A 24,295-nucleotide genomic window follows, 5' to 3' on the forward strand; every position below is an offset into this window, starting at 1 on the left:
AGGTCAAGGTCATTGGGTCCGTTTTGTAACGTTTTATTATCATGTCCAATACTTTAAAGTGATATATCTCGAAAACTATTGGTCGGAAATTTTTTTTACTATTTTTCCCGTGTTCCTCGTCAAAAATGTCTTCAGAAACGACCTTTCAAATAGGGGGCCAAAGTTATCGTAATCACCCCCTACTTTGATTATGAAAATTAATCTCGAAATTTCAACCTAATATTTAAAAAAAAACAATTTTTTTTTAAACAAAAGCAAGATAAAGGTACATTTTCCAAGAGAAGGAATTATTTATGAAAAAAGAAAGAAAAATCGATAAGAAAAGGGAAGGAACACTAGGTTTTTCCTATATAATCACAAAAGAGAATCCCTTATTTGATTTCACAATTCGTTGCCGACCTTGTTTTAAATAACACACACACAGAGTTGGAGAATTTTGCTCAAATTAAAACATATATCGCATCAAACAGACCACACAAATTTTTGTGTTAATTTAACATAATATTATTAAATGGTGACACTATGTTAATATTTTAACCCAAAATGAATGCAAACTTTATAGTAATGTGAAATAAATTTTAGAAACAAAATATTTTTGGTAAAATTGCAAAAAAGGTATTACACTTCATCGATTTTATCGCGATTTAAATATGTTGTAGAGGAGATTCTTCTGAGTAATTCTCCGCAAAAAAGAAATGGAGAACAGCACTGGTTTAGAAGATATAACAAATTGAAGTTTGACATTAAAGTTTATTGGCGGAACCCCTTCCCCTGTACCCTCACTCCGAAAAAATTCTAACCTAACCCAAATCTATTTTCAGTTTTAAAAGTAAAGTTGGGTTGGGTTATGTTGGAATTTTTTTAGGGTAGAGAGGGGGAAGCTTCTCCGCTCTTCTATCCACGCATTCAATAAATAATATTTTTCACTTTAGGTATATTTATTCACCAGAATAAGAAGAAATGAGGAAAAATAATAAGCTATATGTATAAACATTTAATTTATCTTTTTAATTTATCATGATCATATATCTATCCCGTAAATATAAACAAAACTTTTTCCACGTCTACTTTACAAGAAATACAACGTGTACAAACTTCACTGTTCCTAATGTTACTTTCCCACACAGAACAAAATATTGAATAGATATCTAGTGAATATCTACCTGATGTCCATGTTTACTATGGATAACTAGTAGACACATCTAATAAATGAATAAAATATCTATATCTCTCGAATAACTAGCGAGGATATCTGATGGATGTGTACACATTATCCATGTATCTATGTCCATCAAGAAGCTACCAAAGATATTCACTAGATATACACGCGTGTTATTCATATATCCATATCTATCAAGTAGCTACCAAAGATATCCACTAGATATACACCTGTTATCCATATATCCATGTCCACCAAGAAGCTATCAAAGATATTCATTAAATATTTACGTCTTATTCATATACCCAAGTAGCAGAGTGACGTCAAAAAACGACATAATAACATCTATTTTTGGTCTATGACGTTAGCGACTAATAATTGACATCTATAAGACGTCATTTCTTAGACCAGCCAAAAACGTCATTTTGAAGACGTCCTATGGTTGTCCAAATAAAGTCTTTTTATAACTTGTATTGGGATTATAGTTCATTCGCTTACCGCTATGCGCGCTATTCACTATCTCTACCGCTACTTCACTATCTATATCCGTATTCAAGTTTTTGTCATGAGCGTATACATATAAAGCCTGCAAAATGTGGCTAATAATATTGTAATTATTTCTATTAGTTTCTGATACAATTCCGTACAGGGAAATTTCAAATATTGAATTAATTTATGGAAAAAATCGAATAAATAAATGATTTTCATTTATTCAGACAATTTCTGTCCGAATAAGTGAAAATCGTTCGTTATTATCTATTTAAAATATAAAATATAAATTAACTTCCATATAAATAAAATTTTGAATTTTATAAATTAAATTATTTAAATTTATCTATAATATATATTACATTAATATATGTGTTATTATATATTATTACTGTAATTGGTCTTAATTTTGCTGTCAAACAAACATCAAAAAATGACGTCCCGTGGATGTGACATGTCGACGTTATTTTTGAGTCTCATGAGACCTAACTTAGGACGTCTAATTAGTCATTTTGTGATCAGAATTTAATCAACATACAATGGATATCTACATAAATATCCACTGAATACTGATGTGGATGTCCAGTGGATATTGGCCTACATATCCTGTGGATATTTATGAGATCTCGTATTGCGGACATTTGGATATTTAAAGCATGTCTAATAGCTGTTTTCTACATATTCATGGATATCTCTAATATACATTGAGAATATCCAGTAGATATCTAATACACATTATTTTCTGTATGGGTTATAATACCTAAAAAAAAGCATTAAAATTTTTGAACTTTAATTTGTTATATCTTCTAAACCTATGCCGTCGCCGACTTCTTTCTTGCAGAGAATTATTCAGAAGAACCTCTCCTATAACATATTTAAATGGCGATAAAATTGGTAAGGTGTAAACTTTTATATAATTTTACCAATTAACACAATGCGTTAAATATTTAACATAAAAATTTTAACCAGCATATTTTTTAACAAAAAAATATAAATTTTCAAACTGTGCACTCACAAAAAAAAGGGATGTTGACAGGATTCGGATGAGTACTGCGACGTATATGATACTAGCGTATAAGGAGGAGATCCGTCCGAATAATACGCGATTCATTCTCGTACAAAGGTTCCATGCATATCTGTGTGCGGCATTATAAAAGCGAGAAAATCGATATTAGGCTCGCCTACCACGTCGCGTGTCCTTCGAGGTAGCTAGCTCATCAGCGATCCTGTTCCTTTCTCATCTTCAGTGTCGAAGTGAGAACGATTCCCGCGATCATAAATCTACGTTATTCACTAACACTGCGTATTCCGTGTCTCGTGAAAGCTTTTCTTGCCGAGGAATAACGATAAATTCATCCCTCCGGATCCCGAATACAAGTGGCATAATAATTCGCCGCAAGTGAGTCATATGAAAAGATGCCACATAGGAATTCTTCCGTTGTTGCTTTTAAGATATGAAGATATAAAGGAGAAAAGGGAAAGAAGTAAATGATTAGGACAGTTAGGTTGAATTATTTAAATTGCCACATACGTTTCATGCTCGCGTGAGACATATTTCGGCCAACGGTATATATTCTACAAGTCACAGGAAATGCGTGCCATGATAGAATGGCGTGAGAAATCGTATCGGTCTCCATCCTTCGTTCTAACATCGCATGTTCAAAAACGAAAGTACGATAGAGAAAATTTTGTATTTTTTAAGATGACTCACTTGCACAGCGTAGTGTGAAATCTCTCTAATTTCCAGAAAGATAAAAATATTATTTACATGTATCATTTACGTGACGCTAGTTATATAATCTGTGATATTAAATCTGTGGACTTAAAACGATTTCTTCAATAACTAATTAAAACTTTTCATTTATTGCATAACATTCTGCAGAGACGAGATTTTAAAGTCTTACGGCCCAGCATCGCGTAATAAACTTTACTTTTTCATTATTGTATTTTTTTGCTTCAATTCAAGAACTTATTATTTCTAAATAAAACAAATTATTATTTTAATTATTTTTCCTATCAAATTATCATAAAAAGCATGAAAATGCCGTTGTGTCATAAATTATTATCGAGTTTATAAATCCTTAACTTAGTATTAAACCAAGTTTGATAATCAAATTAACCTGGTATCAGCCGTGAAGATATCAGCTGTTTTTTTATTATTCGAGAGAAAGCTATATGGATGCACGTAAAAGAATCGTGTCGAAAAAATCTCTGGTGTATCTATTTTAATCTTATTCACAAAATTATAGCAATCGAGTTCGTTATAGTTATTGTGCACGTATGCAAAGAATAATTCCACTTTTCTCACAAAGCTAATCCCCTTTCCTGCGTCCAATTTGCAGACACGTTCTGCAGGTGTAACGTAGGCTATGTTACATCAATAATTCAGTTGCTACGGAGTTCGCAAAGCTTTATTTTTCAAAGTAAATTTGATCAATGATAACTATATAGGAAGAATTTATTTTCGTCAATAATTGATGTATAAAGTATTTTATAACGAGTTAGAAAACTTTGATAACTTTTGTGAAAGTTACTTTGAATACAAGATATATGCATCACCTAAGAAAATGTAAACTTTTTTTAAATTTATGTAATATTAGAAGAAACCAAAATCTTATTAATATTGCAATAAATCTGCAAACTCAATATTAAATCATTTTTGAAAAAAGAAATCGAAATCTCTCGCGCGTAACAAAATTGTTTGTTAATTAATGTATGATATAATGTATGATTTATTAATATATATCGATTTATTATTCCTAGAAATATATTAGCTGCAGTATTTGTTTCATCATAATAAATTATATGTTTCTATTAATTATTGTAACACAAGTATAAATACAATACAGTATTTAGCAATAATAATAAACTTCACCCTGTAAATATACAATACTCGGAAAACAAACACGCTAATCTCCCTTTTCGTACATAATGATATTCTGAAGAATAACGATCTCCGGTGTATAAAGCGGCAATTTCAGATGTGACCCACATGCTAACCCGCTGACCTGGCGAAGTATCTGGGTACCAGTGCGTAATATCAAATTTATTCCTGTCCCACGCACATTCCTGTCCACCTACAGATGTTATTTAGTGCTGAGGGTTGATGGTGGAATATTACCTGGCACAGCAACCCTCGTATATCTTCTTTCGCCGACAATAACACGATTCTCTAAAGGATCCCCGATATCAGTGTCCACCTCTCCCTCTCCTTGTCGATATACCGTTACAAATCTAACGTAAGAAGGAAAACGTCGACAATATCTCCGCGATAACGAAGATCTTCTACCTGCATTTTGTCACTAGTGGAATACACGGAACGATGAAATCGAGCATCGTGATAATGCGTGAGTTGCATTGATATCCGCATTGATATTAGTTTCAAGAGATTTTGCCTGGAACCACTTCATCTTTCATATAAATAATAGACGAATTGATGGCGTGTGTCGTTGACATAAGATGACTCAAAATTTTTATCTATATCTACAGGGTGTCCCGCAACGTGATGTCCATACTGAAACTGTGTATTCTTTTTGTCATTCTAAGTCAAAAAATCTTAATACACATATGCCCTAAAGTCGATTGTTTCAAAGTTATAGCAAAAAAACAAAATTGCATAAAATAAGAACAATATTATTTATTAAAGGTAATATTATTTATTGATAATTAAACAATAATTAAACGATAATTAAACAATAATTTACTTTATAAACTACTTTATAAATTGTTCAAAGTGACCACCATTTTGGTCTACACACACTTCTGCTCTTTGAATTATTGATGTTGTAGAACGCAAAAGAAGTTCCGTATCATTACGTATGATATATTATTACAAGCGTCTGTTATTTTATTTAATATTCATGCGCGACGTAGTTCGTTGTCTTCCGCGCATGCCATACATACAATATTTTTTGTAATGCCTGCTATTTCCGCACTACTAGTGCAATAAGGTAAGTCATAAAGGTGCTTTTCTCGCATTAGTGTGAGAAATAACTACTTTTGCATTTTTTCAACTTCGAAACAAGCGACTTTAGGGCATATGTGTATTAAGACTTTTTGACTTAGAATGTGTATTAAGACTTTTTGACAAAGAATACACAGTTTCAGTGTGGACATCACATTGCGGGACACCCTGTATATATAAGGAAAAATATGGTAAAACCGGGTTAGGCGGGTCAAACCGGGTACTTCTGTTTCTTCGTGATAAGTGCTACTATCTTTGGCTAACTAGTGTTATTAGTTATAGATTGATGCTATCATTATTTTGAGATGAACCGTGCCCACGTGCACACGATATTTCTTTTTTGAGAGAAGTTCAAAATTTTCGAGCCAAAAAAGATCGATATCGGGGCAACAATCAAGTCGTTATGGATTTTTTCTATAGAGCATCTGCTTCGGTAAATGCAGCATTGCATTCTGTACATATTAGAGAGTATATCACATTAGTTATGATCGTCACTTTATACGCCGGAATATACAGACGCTGTTTGTTATTTTCTTCGTTTTGGGGCAAAATCGGGTACCTCACAGTTCATGTAATGAAAAGAGGAAGAACTGTTATCCTGACTTTGTCTCCCTACAAAAAGCAGTTAGAAACAAAAACTACTACTCAGAAAAAGAAACCACTAAAAAAAAAAGGTTTTTGAGACTCCTAAAATTAAAAAATTAAATAAGGGAGTCCTGCAGCAATGTAAAACAAGAAGATATCTTTATTTGTGATTTTTGTCAATAGAATACATTTTTGTATTATATTTTAATTAAAATTAATCTCGATTTTGTAATTTCACAGTGTTTTACATGTTTTCAAATGGGCACCCAGTTTTACCTTACCGGTAGGGCAAAACCGGGTATTTTGACCGGTGTATCTATTTTAATCTTCACCAAAAAATCTTGTTATCCTTGATAACCAAATTTTTTTTTTCAGCAACTAGCCTCATTTTCTCATAGTTTAAGGTTCACTAAAGACTACTAACGGCCAGCAAAATTTTTTTATTCTCTGATTTTTTATAGAAAGACAAATCCAAAAAAGTACTTAGTTTTATCCTACTTTCTCCCATATTATTCTAATGTCGTATATTTGCAAATTCTATCACGTAGAACACAAACTATTCCCCAAAACCATCAGAGTAAATTAATAATATTAATATTAATTCGATTATCACATATTCTTTGGCTAATTTAGAATCAATACTTCTTAAATAAAAATATATAATAAAAGCATTAATAGTTTTCGAATAATTACTCATTAACAATAAAGCATTTCTTTCCGCAGATCAAACTTCAAGAAAGTAAAAGTGAGTGTTACAAAACAATATTTAGACAATTTTAGATGAACTTAAGCAGAATTTTATAATTAGAATTACATAGATGTATAATGTTAAAAATTGAAAAGTTACGCGATCTAAGTTTGTTGAGAAAAAAAATTGATTTTAGGTCAATCGAAGTATTTATAATTTAAAAAGCATTTTCTAGTTTTTTGCGACATCCTCTCTCTGCACGCGATTTCTAATAATAATAGATGCATATCTTGACATCACAAAGATTCTTATATTGTCTAAAAATGTTGAAAATTTATAATAAAAATGCATACTTTGAAACGATGTAAGTATAAATTCACTTTAGATATATATAAATAGTAGAAAGTAAATATTGATCAGACACCTCGAGTAGTTAATGCCAATATGGGGTCCGCCATCTATGCGTATCAAACTTAAAGCTACATGAACTATAACAATGCCTCCTATAAATGCGCTATGATTAAGGATGGTATGTGTCATTTATCAAAACATTGACAAAAGCATGAAAATTTCGTAGATTGTTTTACTATTTCTTCTGAGTATCTGTGCAAAAACTGAGCACAATTCTCTTAACAGTTTGGAAATTATTTAAGTTTAAAGTTTGTATTGATTCTTATGGAAAATCGCGTATTGTAGCATTTATTGATAAATTTAACAAGATAAAACACTGGCAACGAAATAAAAATTTTTACATGTATTAACAAAACTTTAATAAACATTTATGCAAAACTTGAAATCCACTTACGCGTTCAAAAGTTATTTACTAAAAATTGTAGCAAAATACTCATAGTAACCTGAAATTTTTCTGTAAATTACTCGTTTTTTTGTTTCTTGCAATTGATTACAGAAAGTATTCACAACCAAAAGTTTTTATCATTTAGGAAAAATATTAATAACAACTATTTTCTTTTACGAAGATGTTAAAAACCATGTTATTTTGTGATACTTTAATTCTTTTCATAATCCAGATTTATTTATTTGATTTTTTAAACAGTATAAATCTAAGAAATATGTTATTTTTAATAGTTTTTCGCTACTATTGTAAGGCCAAAATATCCTTAATAGATATGAAAATAATAAAAAAAAAATTTGTTATATCTTTGCATATGTGTATGTATTTTGTAAAGAGTATACCGATTAATAAGAATATTCGACAAAAATTGTACTCATTACATATCACAAAATTATTAAAAAATCTGTAGAAAATATCTCGAACGCGTGCAACTGCAAAATTTCAAAAAATCATCGATTAATCGCGAATTTAATTAATTCTCCAAGGGCGATAAAACAATATAACACGGATAATTGTTCAAAAACATACATTTCTTCTAATTATAAATATATCTTGTAGAAAAAGGTATTTAACCAGTACATGTCATAATTATGTATCAAATCTGATATTATCGTAAAAAAAGTACCGTACTAAAACAGTTTATTCTACAGATGCTTAAAAACTTCAAGAGTTCAAAGAATATTTCTGCATACTATATTATTTATATTCTACAATGAAACACTATATCTCTCGTTATTCCTTTTTCCAATTTTTTACGATAAACTCTGATAAGCGATCGTATTGTGTCTGCGTGTAACGTGATAAACCTTTATTATTTATCAATATATACGTTGAAAAAAATACTCTGGGGAAAGCATAAAGCGCTTCGCATACAGGATATCTCGTTCGTCATATAAATTTCTAATAAACAATTTCGTTTCCGCTATAACGCTAACCATGAATGGCGAGCCAAGAAAATATTACTCGGAAACTATAGATTTCTTATCATAGCAAACTTCGAGTTACGATCTCGTAACTTTTTCCGCTTCTTCTTCCAGCGAGTTTAAATTCAAAAGCCTTCTTCATCGAGTTTTTCAATTGCTCTCGTTTTAAAAAATAATCTCTCGTAATCTTTTATCCATTTAGCTTAAATCGTAGTTCAAAGGGGAAACTTTTTTATTAACAATTATGGACAAAGATTAATTAAGTACCTGCTTTCTCTTAAATCAATTTTATATATATTAATCATTATGTACTCGTATATCAGATCTGAGATGGGGAGAGATTTTGAAACTCCCATCAATCTTTTTTGAAGCGCTACATTAATAATGTTTATTAAGTGACAATAAAGATTGATACTGCAGAGAACCATCGAGTGCGTTAATTCTCTTTTGATGTATCGAGCGTTGCGAGCGACTGATAAAGCGAGTGAATGAAGTACGCGATGCCGCGAACTCTTTATTTTATTTTTTATATTGGATCTCTCATTGCAACTATAGACATCCGGTAAACGAATAACATAATGTTTATTATTAAGCGAGAAATGAAGAATACCAACGCCATTTCGGATATGGATTCATTATGAATATTTCGCCCCTTGATACATATTATTGTATATCTCAAGGACGCGAATAATGTGTTATTACGTGTTCTACTAGAAAGCCGTGCCAAAAATCGCATGCATATATCGAATATCGTCGTTACTTACACAGAGAAGTGGTACAGGAAGCACTTCCAGCCGGTGGGACGTTCCAGGAAGTTGTAAACTTGACCTTGGAAAGTAGCTTTTCCAGCACGTCGATGTTCCTTCACATGATAGCGACCTTCCCAGGTATTGCGATCACCACCGGTTCCCAGTAATAATCTTGGGTCGACACCTGGAGATTTATCAATTTTACCTTCATTCATGATAAAACTGCAGGCATATAACACACGCGCGCGTGCTCACACATATATACACACATTAATGCAAATATACATCAATTTTGTTATACTATTCTTTAAAAAATTTAGAATAAATTTATAAATAATAATTATTAGCGACTAGAAAAATAGAAATAGAATCAAATGTAGGTCTAATTAATCATATAAAACAAGGAAGAAACAAACTAATGAAAACCAAGCGCACAAAAATTCCTTTAATTATCCAAATAAACGTTTTTCTGTATGATATGTATTATTTTGTTAATAGTTACTGAAGATGACCTGAAAAGGAACTAAAATGTTTATCTAGATAATTAAAGAAATTTTTTAAAGATAATTATTCGAGCATTGTTTCCTGTCTTTAGCTCTCATCAATCCGTTTACTTCTTGTTTTCATAATAAAAATAGAAATATTTCTTTCGATTGAGTAATTGTGCAAATTATGGTTTCTTAAACTTTAAATTTTTCTTTAAAAACTTTTGAATATACGAAAATTTGTTACAAAGATAAATTTATGTTACTTTAAACAAATAAAAAAATTAAATTAATAATTTTATGTATATTGATTACATTTTTGTTATTGAAACATATAATATAAGACATTATAACACATTATAGTATCGTCTTTATATAAATATTATCAGTATCATCTTTTCCACGTTTGTTTTCAATGCACTTTGGAACTTTGCTTTTTCTTTTATCAATCCTTGGCAAACTGACCGTAACCGAAAGCTTTTTGCTAAAACGCTTCCGGTTGCAGGATATGACACACAATCTACCGCGCACTAAAAGTGAACGAAGCTCAATCATCAATATTTAAGAAATATATACTGACAACCCCAGAAATTGCAATTAATGTGCTATTGTACAATGCGTAATTAGGAACTGCTGTGTTTAATATATTAAAAATACTTCATGTAATTGTAAACAACACACACATAATGCTTGATTTTAGATAGAATATCTCATTATCTTATATAGACAATTAATACCAGTTACAATTAAATCTTATTATTATTTTATAACAATAAAACCGTAAAACTTTTCTCATACTGTAATCAATACAAACTTTTGCATTTTGTTCTCGAAAATTCCTTCAAGTTTAAATTTTATACATTAAACTCTATTTAAACAAAATAATCTTAAAATAGTAAGAAACTGCACAACATTTTTATCCAATCAAATAGAATATTTTGTGAAATTTCTGAGTGTCGATATGTGATTTGTTTAGAAAGATATCACAAACAGAGCCTTTGTGTGTAATTTTCATTATTCGTATTCTTATATTTCGGATTTGAGAATTTAACAGAATTTAACATTGAACATCATTTAATGTTGAATTCGCGTCATTGATTTATTATGTCCGTATGATATACTACTATCTGCGCTTCCACAGAAAATGCTCCAGCACTAAAATTACGTTTATACTTTTTATACTTTGTTATTGAGAAGATTTACACTTCGTTAGGAACATTCATTTTCTTACGAGAATAAGAAAAGTGTCTTTCTTAAAGTTGTGTGTGTCATATGTCAAAACATTGACAAAAACATGAAAATTTCGCGTAGACTGTTCTACTATTTCTTCTGAGTATCTGTGCAAAATCTGCACACAATCCTCTTAACGATTTAGAAATTTATTAAATTATTTATTAAATTAAGTTATTTAAGTTTAAAGTTTGTATTGATTTTTATAAAAAATCGCGTATTGTAATACTTATTGACGGATTTGACAAGGAAAAGACACAACGAAATAAAAATTTTCACATGTATTAACAAAATTCTAATAAACTAGCAAAACTTGATTTAGATCCACTTACTCGTTTAAAAGTTATTTATTAAAAATTGTAGCAAAATATTTATAGTAATTTGAAACCTTCCTGTAAATTATTCGATTTTTTTGTTTCTTGTAGTTGATTTCAGGGGTTCCTAATCTAACATGTCTGGAATGAATGCCTTAAACGCCGAGTTCAAAACTAAATATAGTTGAGACAGGTATCAAGGATCTTTGAAACGAATATAATATCGGGATATATATACTTCTCTCACCTCCGGCCAAGGTGTCATTGTTGTCAGACTGCAAGGTGGTACTGGTGTCAGATAAGGGCGACGGAACCGGTCTTAAATCCGACGGCGGTTCCAATCTCAGTAAATCACTTCCGCCATCTCCACCGCCTCCATTTCCTCTGCCGACCTGTACAATCGTCACATTCAGAGGTCCCCGGTTACCTGTCGTAAAACAAAAAAAAAGAAAGAGAGAGAGAGAGACTATGGTGAGCCGACTCGTTAAAAATAAATGACCGAACGCGAGAAGAGAGGAGATAATTAAGCCGCCGTCGTTTCTTCATGACAAAATTGAAGGGCGCTCTCTAATTGGGCGAGAGAGAATCAAGTGAATTCGGTGGCGAGGAAATGAAAATCGTTATACAAGCGCTCTCTTAATTCGCCCATGAAGCTTTATGAAAACGCCGAATTGTAATCGCTCACAAAGCACCTCTTAATTAAAAGATTGCTTTCTATCAATGTATTTAATAAAAGTCAAAATAAATCATTAACCGCAAATCCAAAAACAAATATTATTTTATAATTAAATTTTTCTTATTTATTTTACAAGTATTTTGTATAATCAATGATTGTAATAATTTTAATTGAATATAAAAGATTTATCCTTAACTCGAATTACTCGAGAGTAAAGAGGTAAATAAAAAAAAACATTTTGTTTTTTGGTTTTTTTTGACATATGATACACACAACCTTAAGCATGACATTTTTCTTATTCTCGTAAGAAAATAAATGTTAACGAAGTGTAAATCTTCTCAATAACAAAGTATAACAAGCTGAAAATTGTGCAAATTAGAAATTTGCACATTGCTTCCTCATCATTTTACTCCGCTCACAAAGTTTAAGCTCGCTAAAGCAAGCGAGTTTTTCAATTTTGGCTTCCTCATAGATGAAGCTTTGTGAGCGAAATAGAAAAATAAAGAAGCAATGTGCTATTTTCTAATTTGCAACCATCCTTTAATAATACTCTAATCATGTAAAAAAAGAAATATTTAGTCCGATATCTCAAAATTCGCGGAAATTAAAGCAACCACTCCCTTCTTTGGAAAAATTCGAAATTTTATAAAAAATAAACCCCTTCACCGATCCTAGCCAAATTCAACACCAACCATCATTTAATGATACTTCATTCATGTAAAAAAATTTAGCTCGATATCTCAAAATTTGCGGAAGTTAGAGCAACCACATTCTTTTTTTGAAAAATTCTATAAAAAAATTTTATAAAAAATAAACCCCTTCATCGATCCTAGCCAAATTCAACACCAACCATCTTTTAATGATACTCTACCCATGTAAAAAAATTTAGCTCGATATCTCAAAATTTGCGAAAGTTAGAGCAATCATGTCCTTTTGATGCACATATGCACATACATACACACATACGGACATTTAAAAAAAATATGATTTTTCGACATTTTAGAACATTCTAAACACATTGGCATCAAAACATAAAAAAAAAAATTTTTCACGAAAACAAAGCTTCCTCTAAGAGGAAGCAGAAAATATAAACGTAATTGTACTTACTAAAGATATTAAGATATACAGGGTGAGACATCTAAGACAGGCCACCCGAATAACTCCCACAGTTTTGGAGATAGGAGAAAATGTTTGAAAAAAAAGATGTATGGTATCGAGGGGGAAATCTTGTGGAAGTGAACATTTTTTTTTAGGTGGAGGCGCTTAGGAGATTTGAAGGTCATCTTCATTTTTTTAAATGGAACCCCCTATTTCTCTTACGTATTCTTGTAGCTTACCTCGAGAGCTTTCCAAAACACTATAATAAAGTATTTTTTCATTAAGTACTTTTTGAGTTATTTTATATTTTAATCTGACATATTTTGATATAAAAAATAAAATATTTCGTAAAATATTCAGTTTTCGATAACCTTACCGTAATACTTTTATGTACAGAATAATGAGACAAATCAATTAGTGCAAAAAAAACAAATAATTATTTTAAAAAATACATTGTAAATGATTTTCTTAAAAACAATTATTTTTTTATACTAATTGATTTGTCTCATTATTCTGTACATACTGGCCTGTCTTAGATGCCTTACCCTGTATATTAAGATATTAAATACCTGAAAAAGAAAATTTTTTTTGAAAAAAAACAAATCTTGTTTTTTTTATGAAAAAAAGAAAAACCAAGATTCGTTTTTTTTCAAAACTTTTTTTTTTCCAGATGTTTAATATCTTCATATCTTTATATTTTGATTACTATAAATTAATTTTTCATTATTTTTAACTTTTTAGATAATAGATTTGAATTAACCATTATTATTTTAAATACTCGCATTTCAATTAGCTATATAATTACGTAATTACTCTCTATTTTTAATTAATAAGAATTTTTATGCATCTAATTGAGAATTATCCAAATTGTGTCGAATTTGATGTAATTTACCGCAAAAGTCTCATTAATCCATTAAAATCACTTTAAAAAAAAGATAAATTGGAAATATAAGAACTTTAGTTTCTTTTATTATGTTAACAAAAAAAATATTTAAAAGAATTATATTATACTTAAAAAAATAATGAAAAAACAAAAACAACATTTTTTTTCAATGAGAAAAAAACACGTTCTTTTTCAACTTTTTTTTGTTGCAAAAAAAAATTTTTTTTATTTCTACTTGAGAGTAAGACAAACAATAGAGAAATTAATAATCATTTAGTGGCATTTCTGCAAAAAGCAAATTTGTGCCGTCCTTAATTTGAAATTTTCTTTAATTTGAAATCCGTAAAATATATGAGAAAATTAATCAGAATATATCCTCAGTTATGTTAATTACATTTTCTATTAATTATGTATACAATATCGCGTGCTATCTCGATAGCTGCCCTAGTGCAAAATTATCATTAAGAAATGATAACCGAGCTAAGAGGCCTCCGGAGAGGATGATGGAGGAGGATAGGGATCAACACTGCGCCGGGATGTCATTAAGTGATAATTAACCCCGTGTCATTTGCCCTCATCCTCAAATGAGTTGAGTTAAAATTGAATCCGTTTAATCGGACGAAGTACTCGTCTCCTCGGTCGGCCGCGATTCGTTCCTGCAATAATTCGATGTACGATTGGCCGATGCGATTTATTGATTTATAACGGTTTCGCCTTACGGCATGTAAGGATAGCAGAAGCTTTAATCCTGAAGAAAATTTATTCGCGCAATTTGCGGTCGATATGTCTCGCTTACGGATTAGAGAAGATATTAGCGTGTCGTTAAACTATCACGAGAACGTATCGTGCAGATATTATATAGTTAATTGACTTTATAATAAGCGATTCTATTGAATTTATCATAGTATCGTTCTTGTACATCTCATTTTAGATTAAATATATCTCAAACTGGAAAATATAGTAAAAATATCCAAGTAAACTCGTTTCAAGAAAAAATGTCAAATTTCTAAAGAACATAACTGAATTCTATATGATCTTTTTGAAAATAAACATTTTTATCGAAGGCATACACACAAGACTATACATATATAAAATCATGTATATAGAGAAAAAAAGATCCCAAAATCACGATGTAATTTTCAAAAAATATTTTTTTCATCAGTTTGGAATTAATTTTGTGTTATATATTATACGTATGCGTACACTGAAAAAAATGTATTAAATCCCAAAAAATCTTTTTTGATTTAAAAAGATTATTTATTTAAATATTTTAATTTCTGGCTGCTTGTTTCAAAAACACAGATTTTCTTTATTTCAATAAATAATTTTTTATCTTCAAATAAATATATTTTTTTATATTTAAATTTTAAGTAATGTATTTTAAAAATTGTAATTTTTATTACATGCAAATAATAATTTATTTTATAACAACATTTTTGGAAACAAAGTATATATTTACACAGTTCAACAACAAAAAACACCGAAACGGGACTAGTCATTTCTTATAGGTTTTTAGACGCTGAACACGAATCCGATTCCGAAATTGCTCCATCACGTCAGAATTTTGAGAAATTTGCAATTAAAGTTGCAAAAAAAGGCTATTTTCACGAACTTTGTCATATTATAGCTACAATATGTGACGTGCTGGAGAAGTTTTATTGCAATCAAAATAAAGTATGTTGTTAGGACATTCAACGCTCAAAAGCAATTTTTGGTGTCGGTTATGGTTAATAAGATATCCATGGTTAAATATGGGATATATTGCAGAAATTAGCTGTGATTTAGGTCATTGACGATTTACCAAATAGGTTTCAATTATATTTATTTAAACTTAAGAGTTTTTTAGATTACTGAATACGAATTCAATGTCAAAATTGTCAAATTCAAAATGGTGGACTCAAAATTCATATGGCGGATGTCAAAATTTATAAAATATTTGGATTGCAATCTAAATATTTGAGTCTACCATTTTAAATTTGACAATTTTGACATTGGATTCGTATTCAGCGATCTAAAAAACTCTTAAGTTTAAATAATAATTCAAAGCTATTTGGTAAATCGTCAATGACCTAAATCACAGCTAACTTCTGCAATACATCCCATATTTAACCATGGATAACTTATTAACCATAACCGACACCAAACATTTCTTTTGAGGGTTAAAAGTCCTAACAACGTACTTTATTTTGATTATAATAAAACTTCTTCAGTACATTACTTATTGCAGCTATAATATGACAAAGTCCGGAAAATAGCCCTTCTTGCAACTTTAATTGCAAATTTCTTGAAATTCTGACGTGATGGAGCAATTTCGAAACCGGATTCGTGTTCAGCGTCCAAAAACCTATAAGAAGCGACTAGTCCCGTTCCGATTGTAAAAAAAAAGCAATTTTTTGTTGAACGGTGTTATTTAAGTAAAAAAAAAATCAGAATTAACAAAATGTATTTATTTAATATAAAAAATTTTATTTTTGGTATACGTATATATGATATGTGTGTATTATATACTTGACATATTTTAAATTTTATTCTGCAATAAAACAAGCCTATCCAGTTGGAAACAAGCCGGGAGTATAAAAAATTTAAATATTTAGAATGCGACCCTATAGTTTTGTCCCTAGCTGTATCCCTAAAGAGGGTCTTCATAAAAATTGTGAGTTCAGTATTCTTCCTTCAAACGAGCATACACCTGGGGTGTCGTAAACTGCCACGATCTTCATGCATGTATGGTTACAGTAATAAAGAGAAACGTTGAAGTTTTACGATTCACAGGCCGATACTCGTAAAGCTAGAGTTTCCACACGAATTATATATACACGTGTTTTCTGTCGCCGGAATTCGGGTTGGATTTTCATGAAAATTTAATAAGAGGTGAGTCGACAAAGAGAGAAAAGAAAAGAGAAAGAGAGAGTTATTCCAAAGCATTGAATATACGTTCACGCTGGAGCTCTTATATGTACGCGGCTGGCATAATCTGTCCATAATCCTCCACCGGTCACAAGACTAACCTTTGTGTGCCCCCCGGATAAAGCGGATATAGCGTTTTAATGATACACATAATAAGTAAACAGTATACTCGTATAGGTGGAATTAAAAATCGAATCCCATTTAAATTGCAAAACAGTATCTCTAAACAAAAAAATTACTTTCCATAAAAGTAAAATATTATCTGCATCGATGTGCACTTAAGATAAGAATAATTATTTTTTCAACGAAAAAGACATTCATGTATTACTTGGCACACAATTGAGATTTTTTTACTAATACGATTTGAATAACAGTTAGCGTGCAAGAGAGATATTACATAAAGTATCATACAATTCGCGATCTGAATTTTAATGGAGATAAGAAAATATAAAAAAAAAGAGAATAGAGAGAGAGGGTAAATAAAGTTTCAAGTTTAGGAAAAAAAATTGTGATTACCCTTACGTATTATACATATACTAGGGCTGCCATCCGTCCAGTTTTCCCCGGATTTGTCCTAGTTTTTCAAGCGTCCGGGAACGTCCAGGGAGATTTTTCAAAATAGTCCGAGTTTTTTGAGCGCGTGACACAAAGCGATGCACACGTCGCATTTTGAGGCTGTGTCTGTGTATGTTGTACGTGCGATATTATCCGAGCCTTAGGGCATTGGGATCATTGACAGCAAAAAGAATAATGTAGTATTACATTATTACTATTAGGAAAAAAAATTGTAATTACCCTTACGTATTATACATATACAGGATGGACCATTTTAATAATATATAATATAGAAAATAAAAAATTATTTATTAAAATAAAGAAAATCTGTGGTTTTTAAACAAGTAGCCAAAAATTAAAAAATGTTTTTTCAAAAGGAAGTAATTTAATATAATACAATAAAGATAAAATATAAGTATACTTCGCTTTTATTATATACCTATATACAGAGAGAAAAGTTTCTTTGGATTTAATAAATTTTGTTGAAACTAAAGAAATATAATGCTTGGAATGGTCTAACCATATTAATGTTTGAAGTAACAAATATGATTGTTTGATTTTCAAATAACATATTTATTTATTTTAAATAAAATATTTTTTGAATAAATTTTACTTTTTCTTCAACTTAAACAATTATATTATTCTTTCAAACAATTTTATTGTTTTCTTTAAATAATATTCTTGTTTTATTTAAAAGATTCATTATGTTGCTTTGAATAATTTCAATAAAGCTTAGAACAAGTTAGATAAAGTTAAATTGCATGTTACTGCATCTTTCTAATCAAATCTTCGGCATCCTATCGTTAGGGCCTGTAGAAAAACTTAACTTTACTTATTCGGACAATTTCTTTCCGAATAAGTGAATATCGGACATTTATCTATCCGTTTTTTCAAAACTCAGTTCATTATCTGAATTCTCTCCTATGGAGATCGTATCAGAAATGAAACTGATAGAAATAGTTGTTAAATGTTATTAGCCGCATTTTGCAGGATTTATACATATATGCTTATGACAGAAATTTGAATACGAGTATAGTGCATCGCATAGCAGTAAGCGAATAAACTATATTATTTCAAATAATAGTTATTTTTCCGTCAAACAATATGATTTAATGCAGTATATTTAGTGTAATGAAACTAGGGCTGCCATCCGTCCAGTTTTCCCCGGATTTGTCCTAGTTTTTCAAGCGTCCGGGAACGTCCAGGGAGATTTTTCAAAATAGTCCGAGTTTTTTGAGCGCGTGACACAAAGCGATGCACACGTCGCATTTTGAGGCTGTGTCTGTGTATGTTGTACGTGCGATATTATCCGAGCCTTAGGGCATTGGGATCATTGACAGCAAAAAGAATAATGTAGTATTACATTATTACTATTATTAATAATTCTTAATAATAATGACTATTAATAATATTATTGATTATTAATAATTAAAATAAAAATTATTCTATTTTTATCGCTTTATTAGCAGTTGCAATAATTTCACATAATGAATTATGGGTGTTTGGGTTTCAATTGGAAAAGGCCGGGGTTTTAAATCTTTCAGTCTTAGGTCTGTATAATTACAGATGGCAGTCCTAAATGAAACAAATATTATTTAGTTGAAAAGCACTATTCCAAATAATAGTTATTTTTCCGTTAAACAATATGGTTTAATGCAACGAAATTATTAAATTTTTATTCAACAAAATGATGTTTTGTATAAAATAATGTTTTTATAACGAAACAGATATAACTCAAACAAATAGATATATTAAATCTTAAGAAACCTTTTTTCTGTGCATATATTATTATTTCAAATATATTTGCTGCTTAATTGAAATAACTCCTTTGAAATAATTCCTTTGCAAGTATTTAAATAAATAATCTTTTCAGATCAAAAAATATTTTTGGGGATTTAGTAGATTTTTTTCAGTGTACAATATAGCGTATTTTAGCATCTCACTTTTTTTTTCTTTACGTTAATTCAAGCCTGGCTCTGCGCACGAGATACAATTATTTCTTACTCCATATTTTGATAGATTTTAAAAGCGGGAAGATATCTCGGATGCTCTTGTCGCGAGAAAAAGAACGAGACTCACCTGTTCTGGAGGGTGGAAGTAACAGTCCTTGAACCTCCTCGAGGGGCATGGCGTGTCCGTGATGATCTCGGTAATGATGAGAACGGTCTCTCATATCTCTTTCCGACTACGACAGTCGTGAGCGTTTTCACTACGTTTCTTGCTGAATAGCGACAATCGTTGTCAGTGATTAAATTCGGGACCGAAACCGGGAGCAGGAAGCTGGGCGAGTCCTGAGGGACCCCTGCTGATGATGGCAGACGGTTATTGAGCGTCATCGCCCCACCGTCGCAATTAAGACCATGCCCAGATCACCAAAATCGGATAAATCACCAACTTGCCAACAGTGGGGCCTCGTCGATTGTCGTCTACTCCCGCCCTGTTACAGAAAAATATCTATTGCAAATGGAATGATATACACTTTTGGAAAATTTGGCTTAAATCTAACATATATCGCATGTCCAAAACAGTCCACACAAATTTTTGTATTAATTTAACATAATATGGATATGTTAAATAGTGACATTGATATACTATGTTAATATTAGAGCTAGTGATTTGCTTCGAAAGCTTCGACATTCGAAACTTCGAAGGTTCGAAGATTTGAAGCTTCGGCACTAAAATCTTCGAAGATCGAAGTTTCGAAGCCTCGAAACTTCGAAACTTCGATACTTCAAAATTTTAAAGCTTCAAAAAATCAAAATTATACAATTATTAATATAATATAATAATACCGCGATTACTATTAGGGATACACATTTATAAAATTATATGATAAAATCCGAATAAAATTTCTAATTAACTAATAAAGGCTCTTATGAATATATCATACGAAGGAAATAAAAGGCAATCAAGAGCCAGCGCGGTAATTTGTGCGCATATGTTTTATTACAATCAAATTATATTGATATTTTGGCTACGAGATAAATAAAATCACAAAAAGCGTACGTTTCGGTCCCTTTTTTCGGACCATCCTCAGCGCAATTACAAAGTATATGGAATCACTACATATCGGACTGTTTTTTGGTCCATCTTCAGCATAGATATAAATATATAAAGATTACATTGGTATTTTAAAACCTGACATGTACAATATTTGTTGTTGTAGTCTTTTAAATTAAAATCGATAAGTGCCGGTCTACAATAGGTGATTTAAGCCTTAAGCCTTAAGAAATTGACCGATCATAGGCAAGTATGAGGAGAATACTCGACGGTGATTAGTCAATTTCTTAAGGCTTAGGGCTTAAATCACCTTTTGTAGACCGGCACTAATCAGAGAGAAGAACTCACTAAAACCCATGTAAAATCTATACAATTCAGTGGACAACGTCTAAACGCCATCGTCACATGTATCCGTCGGTAATTTACAATATATCAGGTGATTGCATAAGTTCGTGCCCGATTTAAATATAAACTTCAATAGATTATATTTTAGAGATAACACTTTTATTAATCAATTATATAGTCTCCATTCTTTTCTACAATGGTTTTCCAACGATCTACAAGCTTGTCGATTCCATTTTTGAAGAAAGAACTTGGTTTTTCTTGAAAAAAGTTTGTAAGGTGGTTTTCGACAACTTCCTCGGAATTGAGATTCTTGCCATTTAAACTATTCTGCAAAGACCGGAACAGATAAAAATCTGAAGGCGCAATATCTGGAGAATATGGCAGGTGCTGCAGAATTTCCCATTGCAACTCCTGCAATTTTCGCAGCGTCTGTTGAGCGACGTGTAGCCTAGCATTGTCGTGGTGGAAGATGACGCCTTTTCGATTGGCCAAAATCGGACGTTTTTCTCGAATAGCTGCAGCGAGTCTAGTTAGTTGCTCACAGTACTTGTCCGCCGTGATTGTTTCGCCGCGTCGGAGCAGCTCAAAGTAAATAATTCCCTTGCGATCCCACCAAACACACAGCAACACCTTCATCGGATGCAAGCCAGCCTTTGCTACGGGTTCTGCTCCTTCAGCTGCTGTTTTCCATGTCCTCTTTCGCTGTACGTTTTTGTAGAGAATCCACTTTTCATCGCCTGTTACCATTCGATCTAAAAAAGGCTCTTTTTTGTTACACTCGAGAAGAGAAAGAGCCACAGTCATACGGTTTAGCTTATTCCTTTCAGTCAGGAGATGCGGCACCCATGTATCAAGCTTGGAAACGTATCCAAGCTTTTTTAAATGACGAAAAGCGGTTGAATTATCGATGTTCAGCCTCTCAGCAATATCCTCAGTTGTAATCCTTGGGTTTCTTTCCACTAAGGCATGCACAATGTCATCATCAATGCCAGAAGGCCGTCCAGAGCGGGGTTGATCCTCCATGTTGAAATCACCATTTCGAAATCTGCCAAACCACTTTTTGACTGTTCGGAGAGCAGGAGCGCGGTCCAAATAAACGGTTTGAATATTTTTTTGTGCAATCCCAACACTCACGCCTTTCCGAAATTCATATAACATTACATGCCGCAAATGCACCTTTTCGTTCTCCATTTTTAATGATTTCTCTTATGCACAAATGGACTTATCTGAACAATGTCTGACGCTAAATTGACATAAGACAACGTCATCTATTCGGTGTAAGCAACAATTACCACACGAAAACAATAGAACTCCGCCATGCAGTAACTTAATGCCATCTATGAAAATCGGGCACGAACTTATGCAATCATCCAATATATCCGTGTGAATCATTTGTGATCAGATATACTAAATATGTTTTAACTATTTTATCTTATATTAAGAGAAATTACTAAAGAGAAGTGTAGACGTGTCTTTGATATCGCGCGGCTTAAAAATCTTTTTATTTAAACGCCGATATAAAAGACGATATACCTACAATATACGTGCATACATACATATATAATAATGAACGGATGAGATACACTGATTGGATATAAAAGATTTGTACTTTATTTTGCAAAAATACATATAATATTTATTTATATCTATGCTGAAGAGATGGACCAAAAAACGATCCAAAATGTACACTTTTAATACATGTGTATTACTAAAATCTAAAAATAAAAAATTTGCGCACCAATAATCGCGTCGTGGCTCTTATTTACCACGTTCTCCGCTTTGAATTATATAATTATTAGGTTACATAATTATAATTTTAAAAAATTGGTTTTTTGTTCTTATTAAAATTTTAGCGAGATAGAAAGAAGATTTAATGACTCATAATAACTTTCCATATGTCATTTTATTTGGTCATGATTAAATTATAAATACCGTAGCAATCGATCGACATAGTTGATGTATCCACGCTGTTTTTAAAAATCGAGAAATTAATTTCAAACAATAGCTGCTGAACAATGAAATATCATAATTAGTTTTCCCTGTCTGCATTACAGTGAAACACGAGAGAACAAAGAAATGTCCTTTCGGCTTAAATTGTCTGGTTCGTCATTTATCTGGCTTTATACATGTCCTCAAGTTTCGTGGTCGATGTACTCCGCCTGTTCATAACGGAATACGGTATTGTTTGCGGGGATTGTTGCCAAAGTAACGCGAATAGTAGGGAATATTAATAACAATAAATTTATTGTTAGAACTTGTCTTATTTTTCTTCGGTGAAAGGATTATACTGATTACGTAGCTTTATTATGAATTTTCCACACTTTTTAACATAATCTTCAGTTTTTAAAAAAATATAAATTTAGAATTGGGAGAGAAATAAACTTTTCAATAAACGTATAAATTCTTGTTTAAAATTTATCTCTCGATTAGTCCTATTCGTATCCGCTTTATCGTAATTTGTCTCTCCCATCGATTAATTATGCAGTTTTTCAAATGTACGTTATAGAAGTGTCTCATATTTTATGCTCTCTTTCTGCATTACGTACACACATGCGAGCATTAAAGTATGCGCGTGTCCTCCGTATTTGCTTATGCACACATACGTGCGTGTAATATCGTAGATCGATAACCGACGTGTCTCGGTTAGTGGGTCTAGTTCGCAAGAATTATATAGTTGTCATATAGACATGCGATTCGCGACTCGATCGTGTTCCCTAACCGCGACGTTATCACGTCGTACATACGTGATACTTCCTTTTTCTTCTTTTTTTTTTTGCACAACTTTCTCCTCCTATGCTGTCGTCGTGAAAGAATGGATGATTACCGCGGAAAATATGAATAGTTCAGCATGCAGTAGAAATACTCGAGCAATATAACGGTAATTGTCGTTTCAAAGCAAGCAAATCACGTTTTATTGATCTCTAATAACACAAATTTTTAGTAGCCTTTTTAATCCTTGATAACATGAAATTCTGAATTAATTACATTGTTCATACATGACACAAGTATGTAGAAGTTATTATTGATTTTTATCATCATTCATGTGTGAATTCTAGAGGAAGGATCTTAAGAATTATATATCTAGATTTTCTACTTTCTTTTTTAAGGATATTTTGACTCTAGCAAAAACCTGTCAAAATTAAAAAAAAACATTTTATACGTTTATAGTTTTCGAAAAATCAAATAAATAAATCTAAATTATAAAAAGAATTAAAGTATCACAAAATAATATGGTTTTTACTTCGTAAAAGAAACTAGTTCTAATTAATATTTTTCTTAATTTATGACAAAAATTTTTGATCGTGAATACTTCCTGACATCATCTGCAAGAAACAAAAAAAAAAGAAATTTACAGGAAGATTTTGGATTACTATAAGTATTTTGCTACAATT

The 24,295-nt window shown here is 31.2% G+C and overlaps 1 protein-coding gene across 1 annotated transcript; it reads right to left on the bottom strand.

Moving 5' to 3' along the window:
• Positions 1-9,215: 9,215 nt before the first annotated feature.
• Positions 9,216-19,883, bottom strand: LOC115233667 (potassium voltage-gated channel subfamily KQT member 1-like). Its single transcript, XM_029804221.1, has 3 exons — positions 19,638-19,883; positions 11,687-11,866; positions 9,216-9,594 (listed from the first exon to the last, which is right to left on the bottom strand). The coding sequence occupies exons 1-3, from the start codon at positions 19,729-19,731 to the stop codon at positions 9,422-9,424; spliced, it is 447 nt and encodes a 148-aa protein (XP_029660081.1). The 5' UTR covers positions 19,732-19,883; the 3' UTR covers positions 9,216-9,421.
• Positions 19,884-24,295: the final 4,412 nt, after the last annotated feature.

This window comes from Formica exsecta, unplaced genomic scaffold (assembly GCF_003651465.1).
Source record: "Formica exsecta isolate Colony F162 unplaced genomic scaffold, ASM365146v1 scaffold181, whole genome shotgun sequence".
Classification (NCBI taxonomy): Eukaryota; Metazoa; Arthropoda; class Insecta; order Hymenoptera; family Formicidae; genus Formica; species Formica exsecta.

Excerpts from the sequence above, each read along its gene's own strand:
- LOC115233667 (XM_029804221.1), bottom strand. The coding sequence starts at position 19,731 with ATGAGAGACCGTTCTCATCATTACCGAGATCATCACGGACACGCCATG. Across the intron at positions 11,867-19,637 it reads ACTTCCACCCTCCAGAACAG|GTAACCGGGGACCTCTGAAT; the intron begins GTGAGTCTCGTT and ends GTTTTACGACAG. Across the intron at positions 9,595-11,686 it reads CAATGACACCTTGGCCGGAG|GTGTCGACCCAAGATTATTA; the intron begins GTGAGAGAAGTA and ends ATAAATCTCCAG.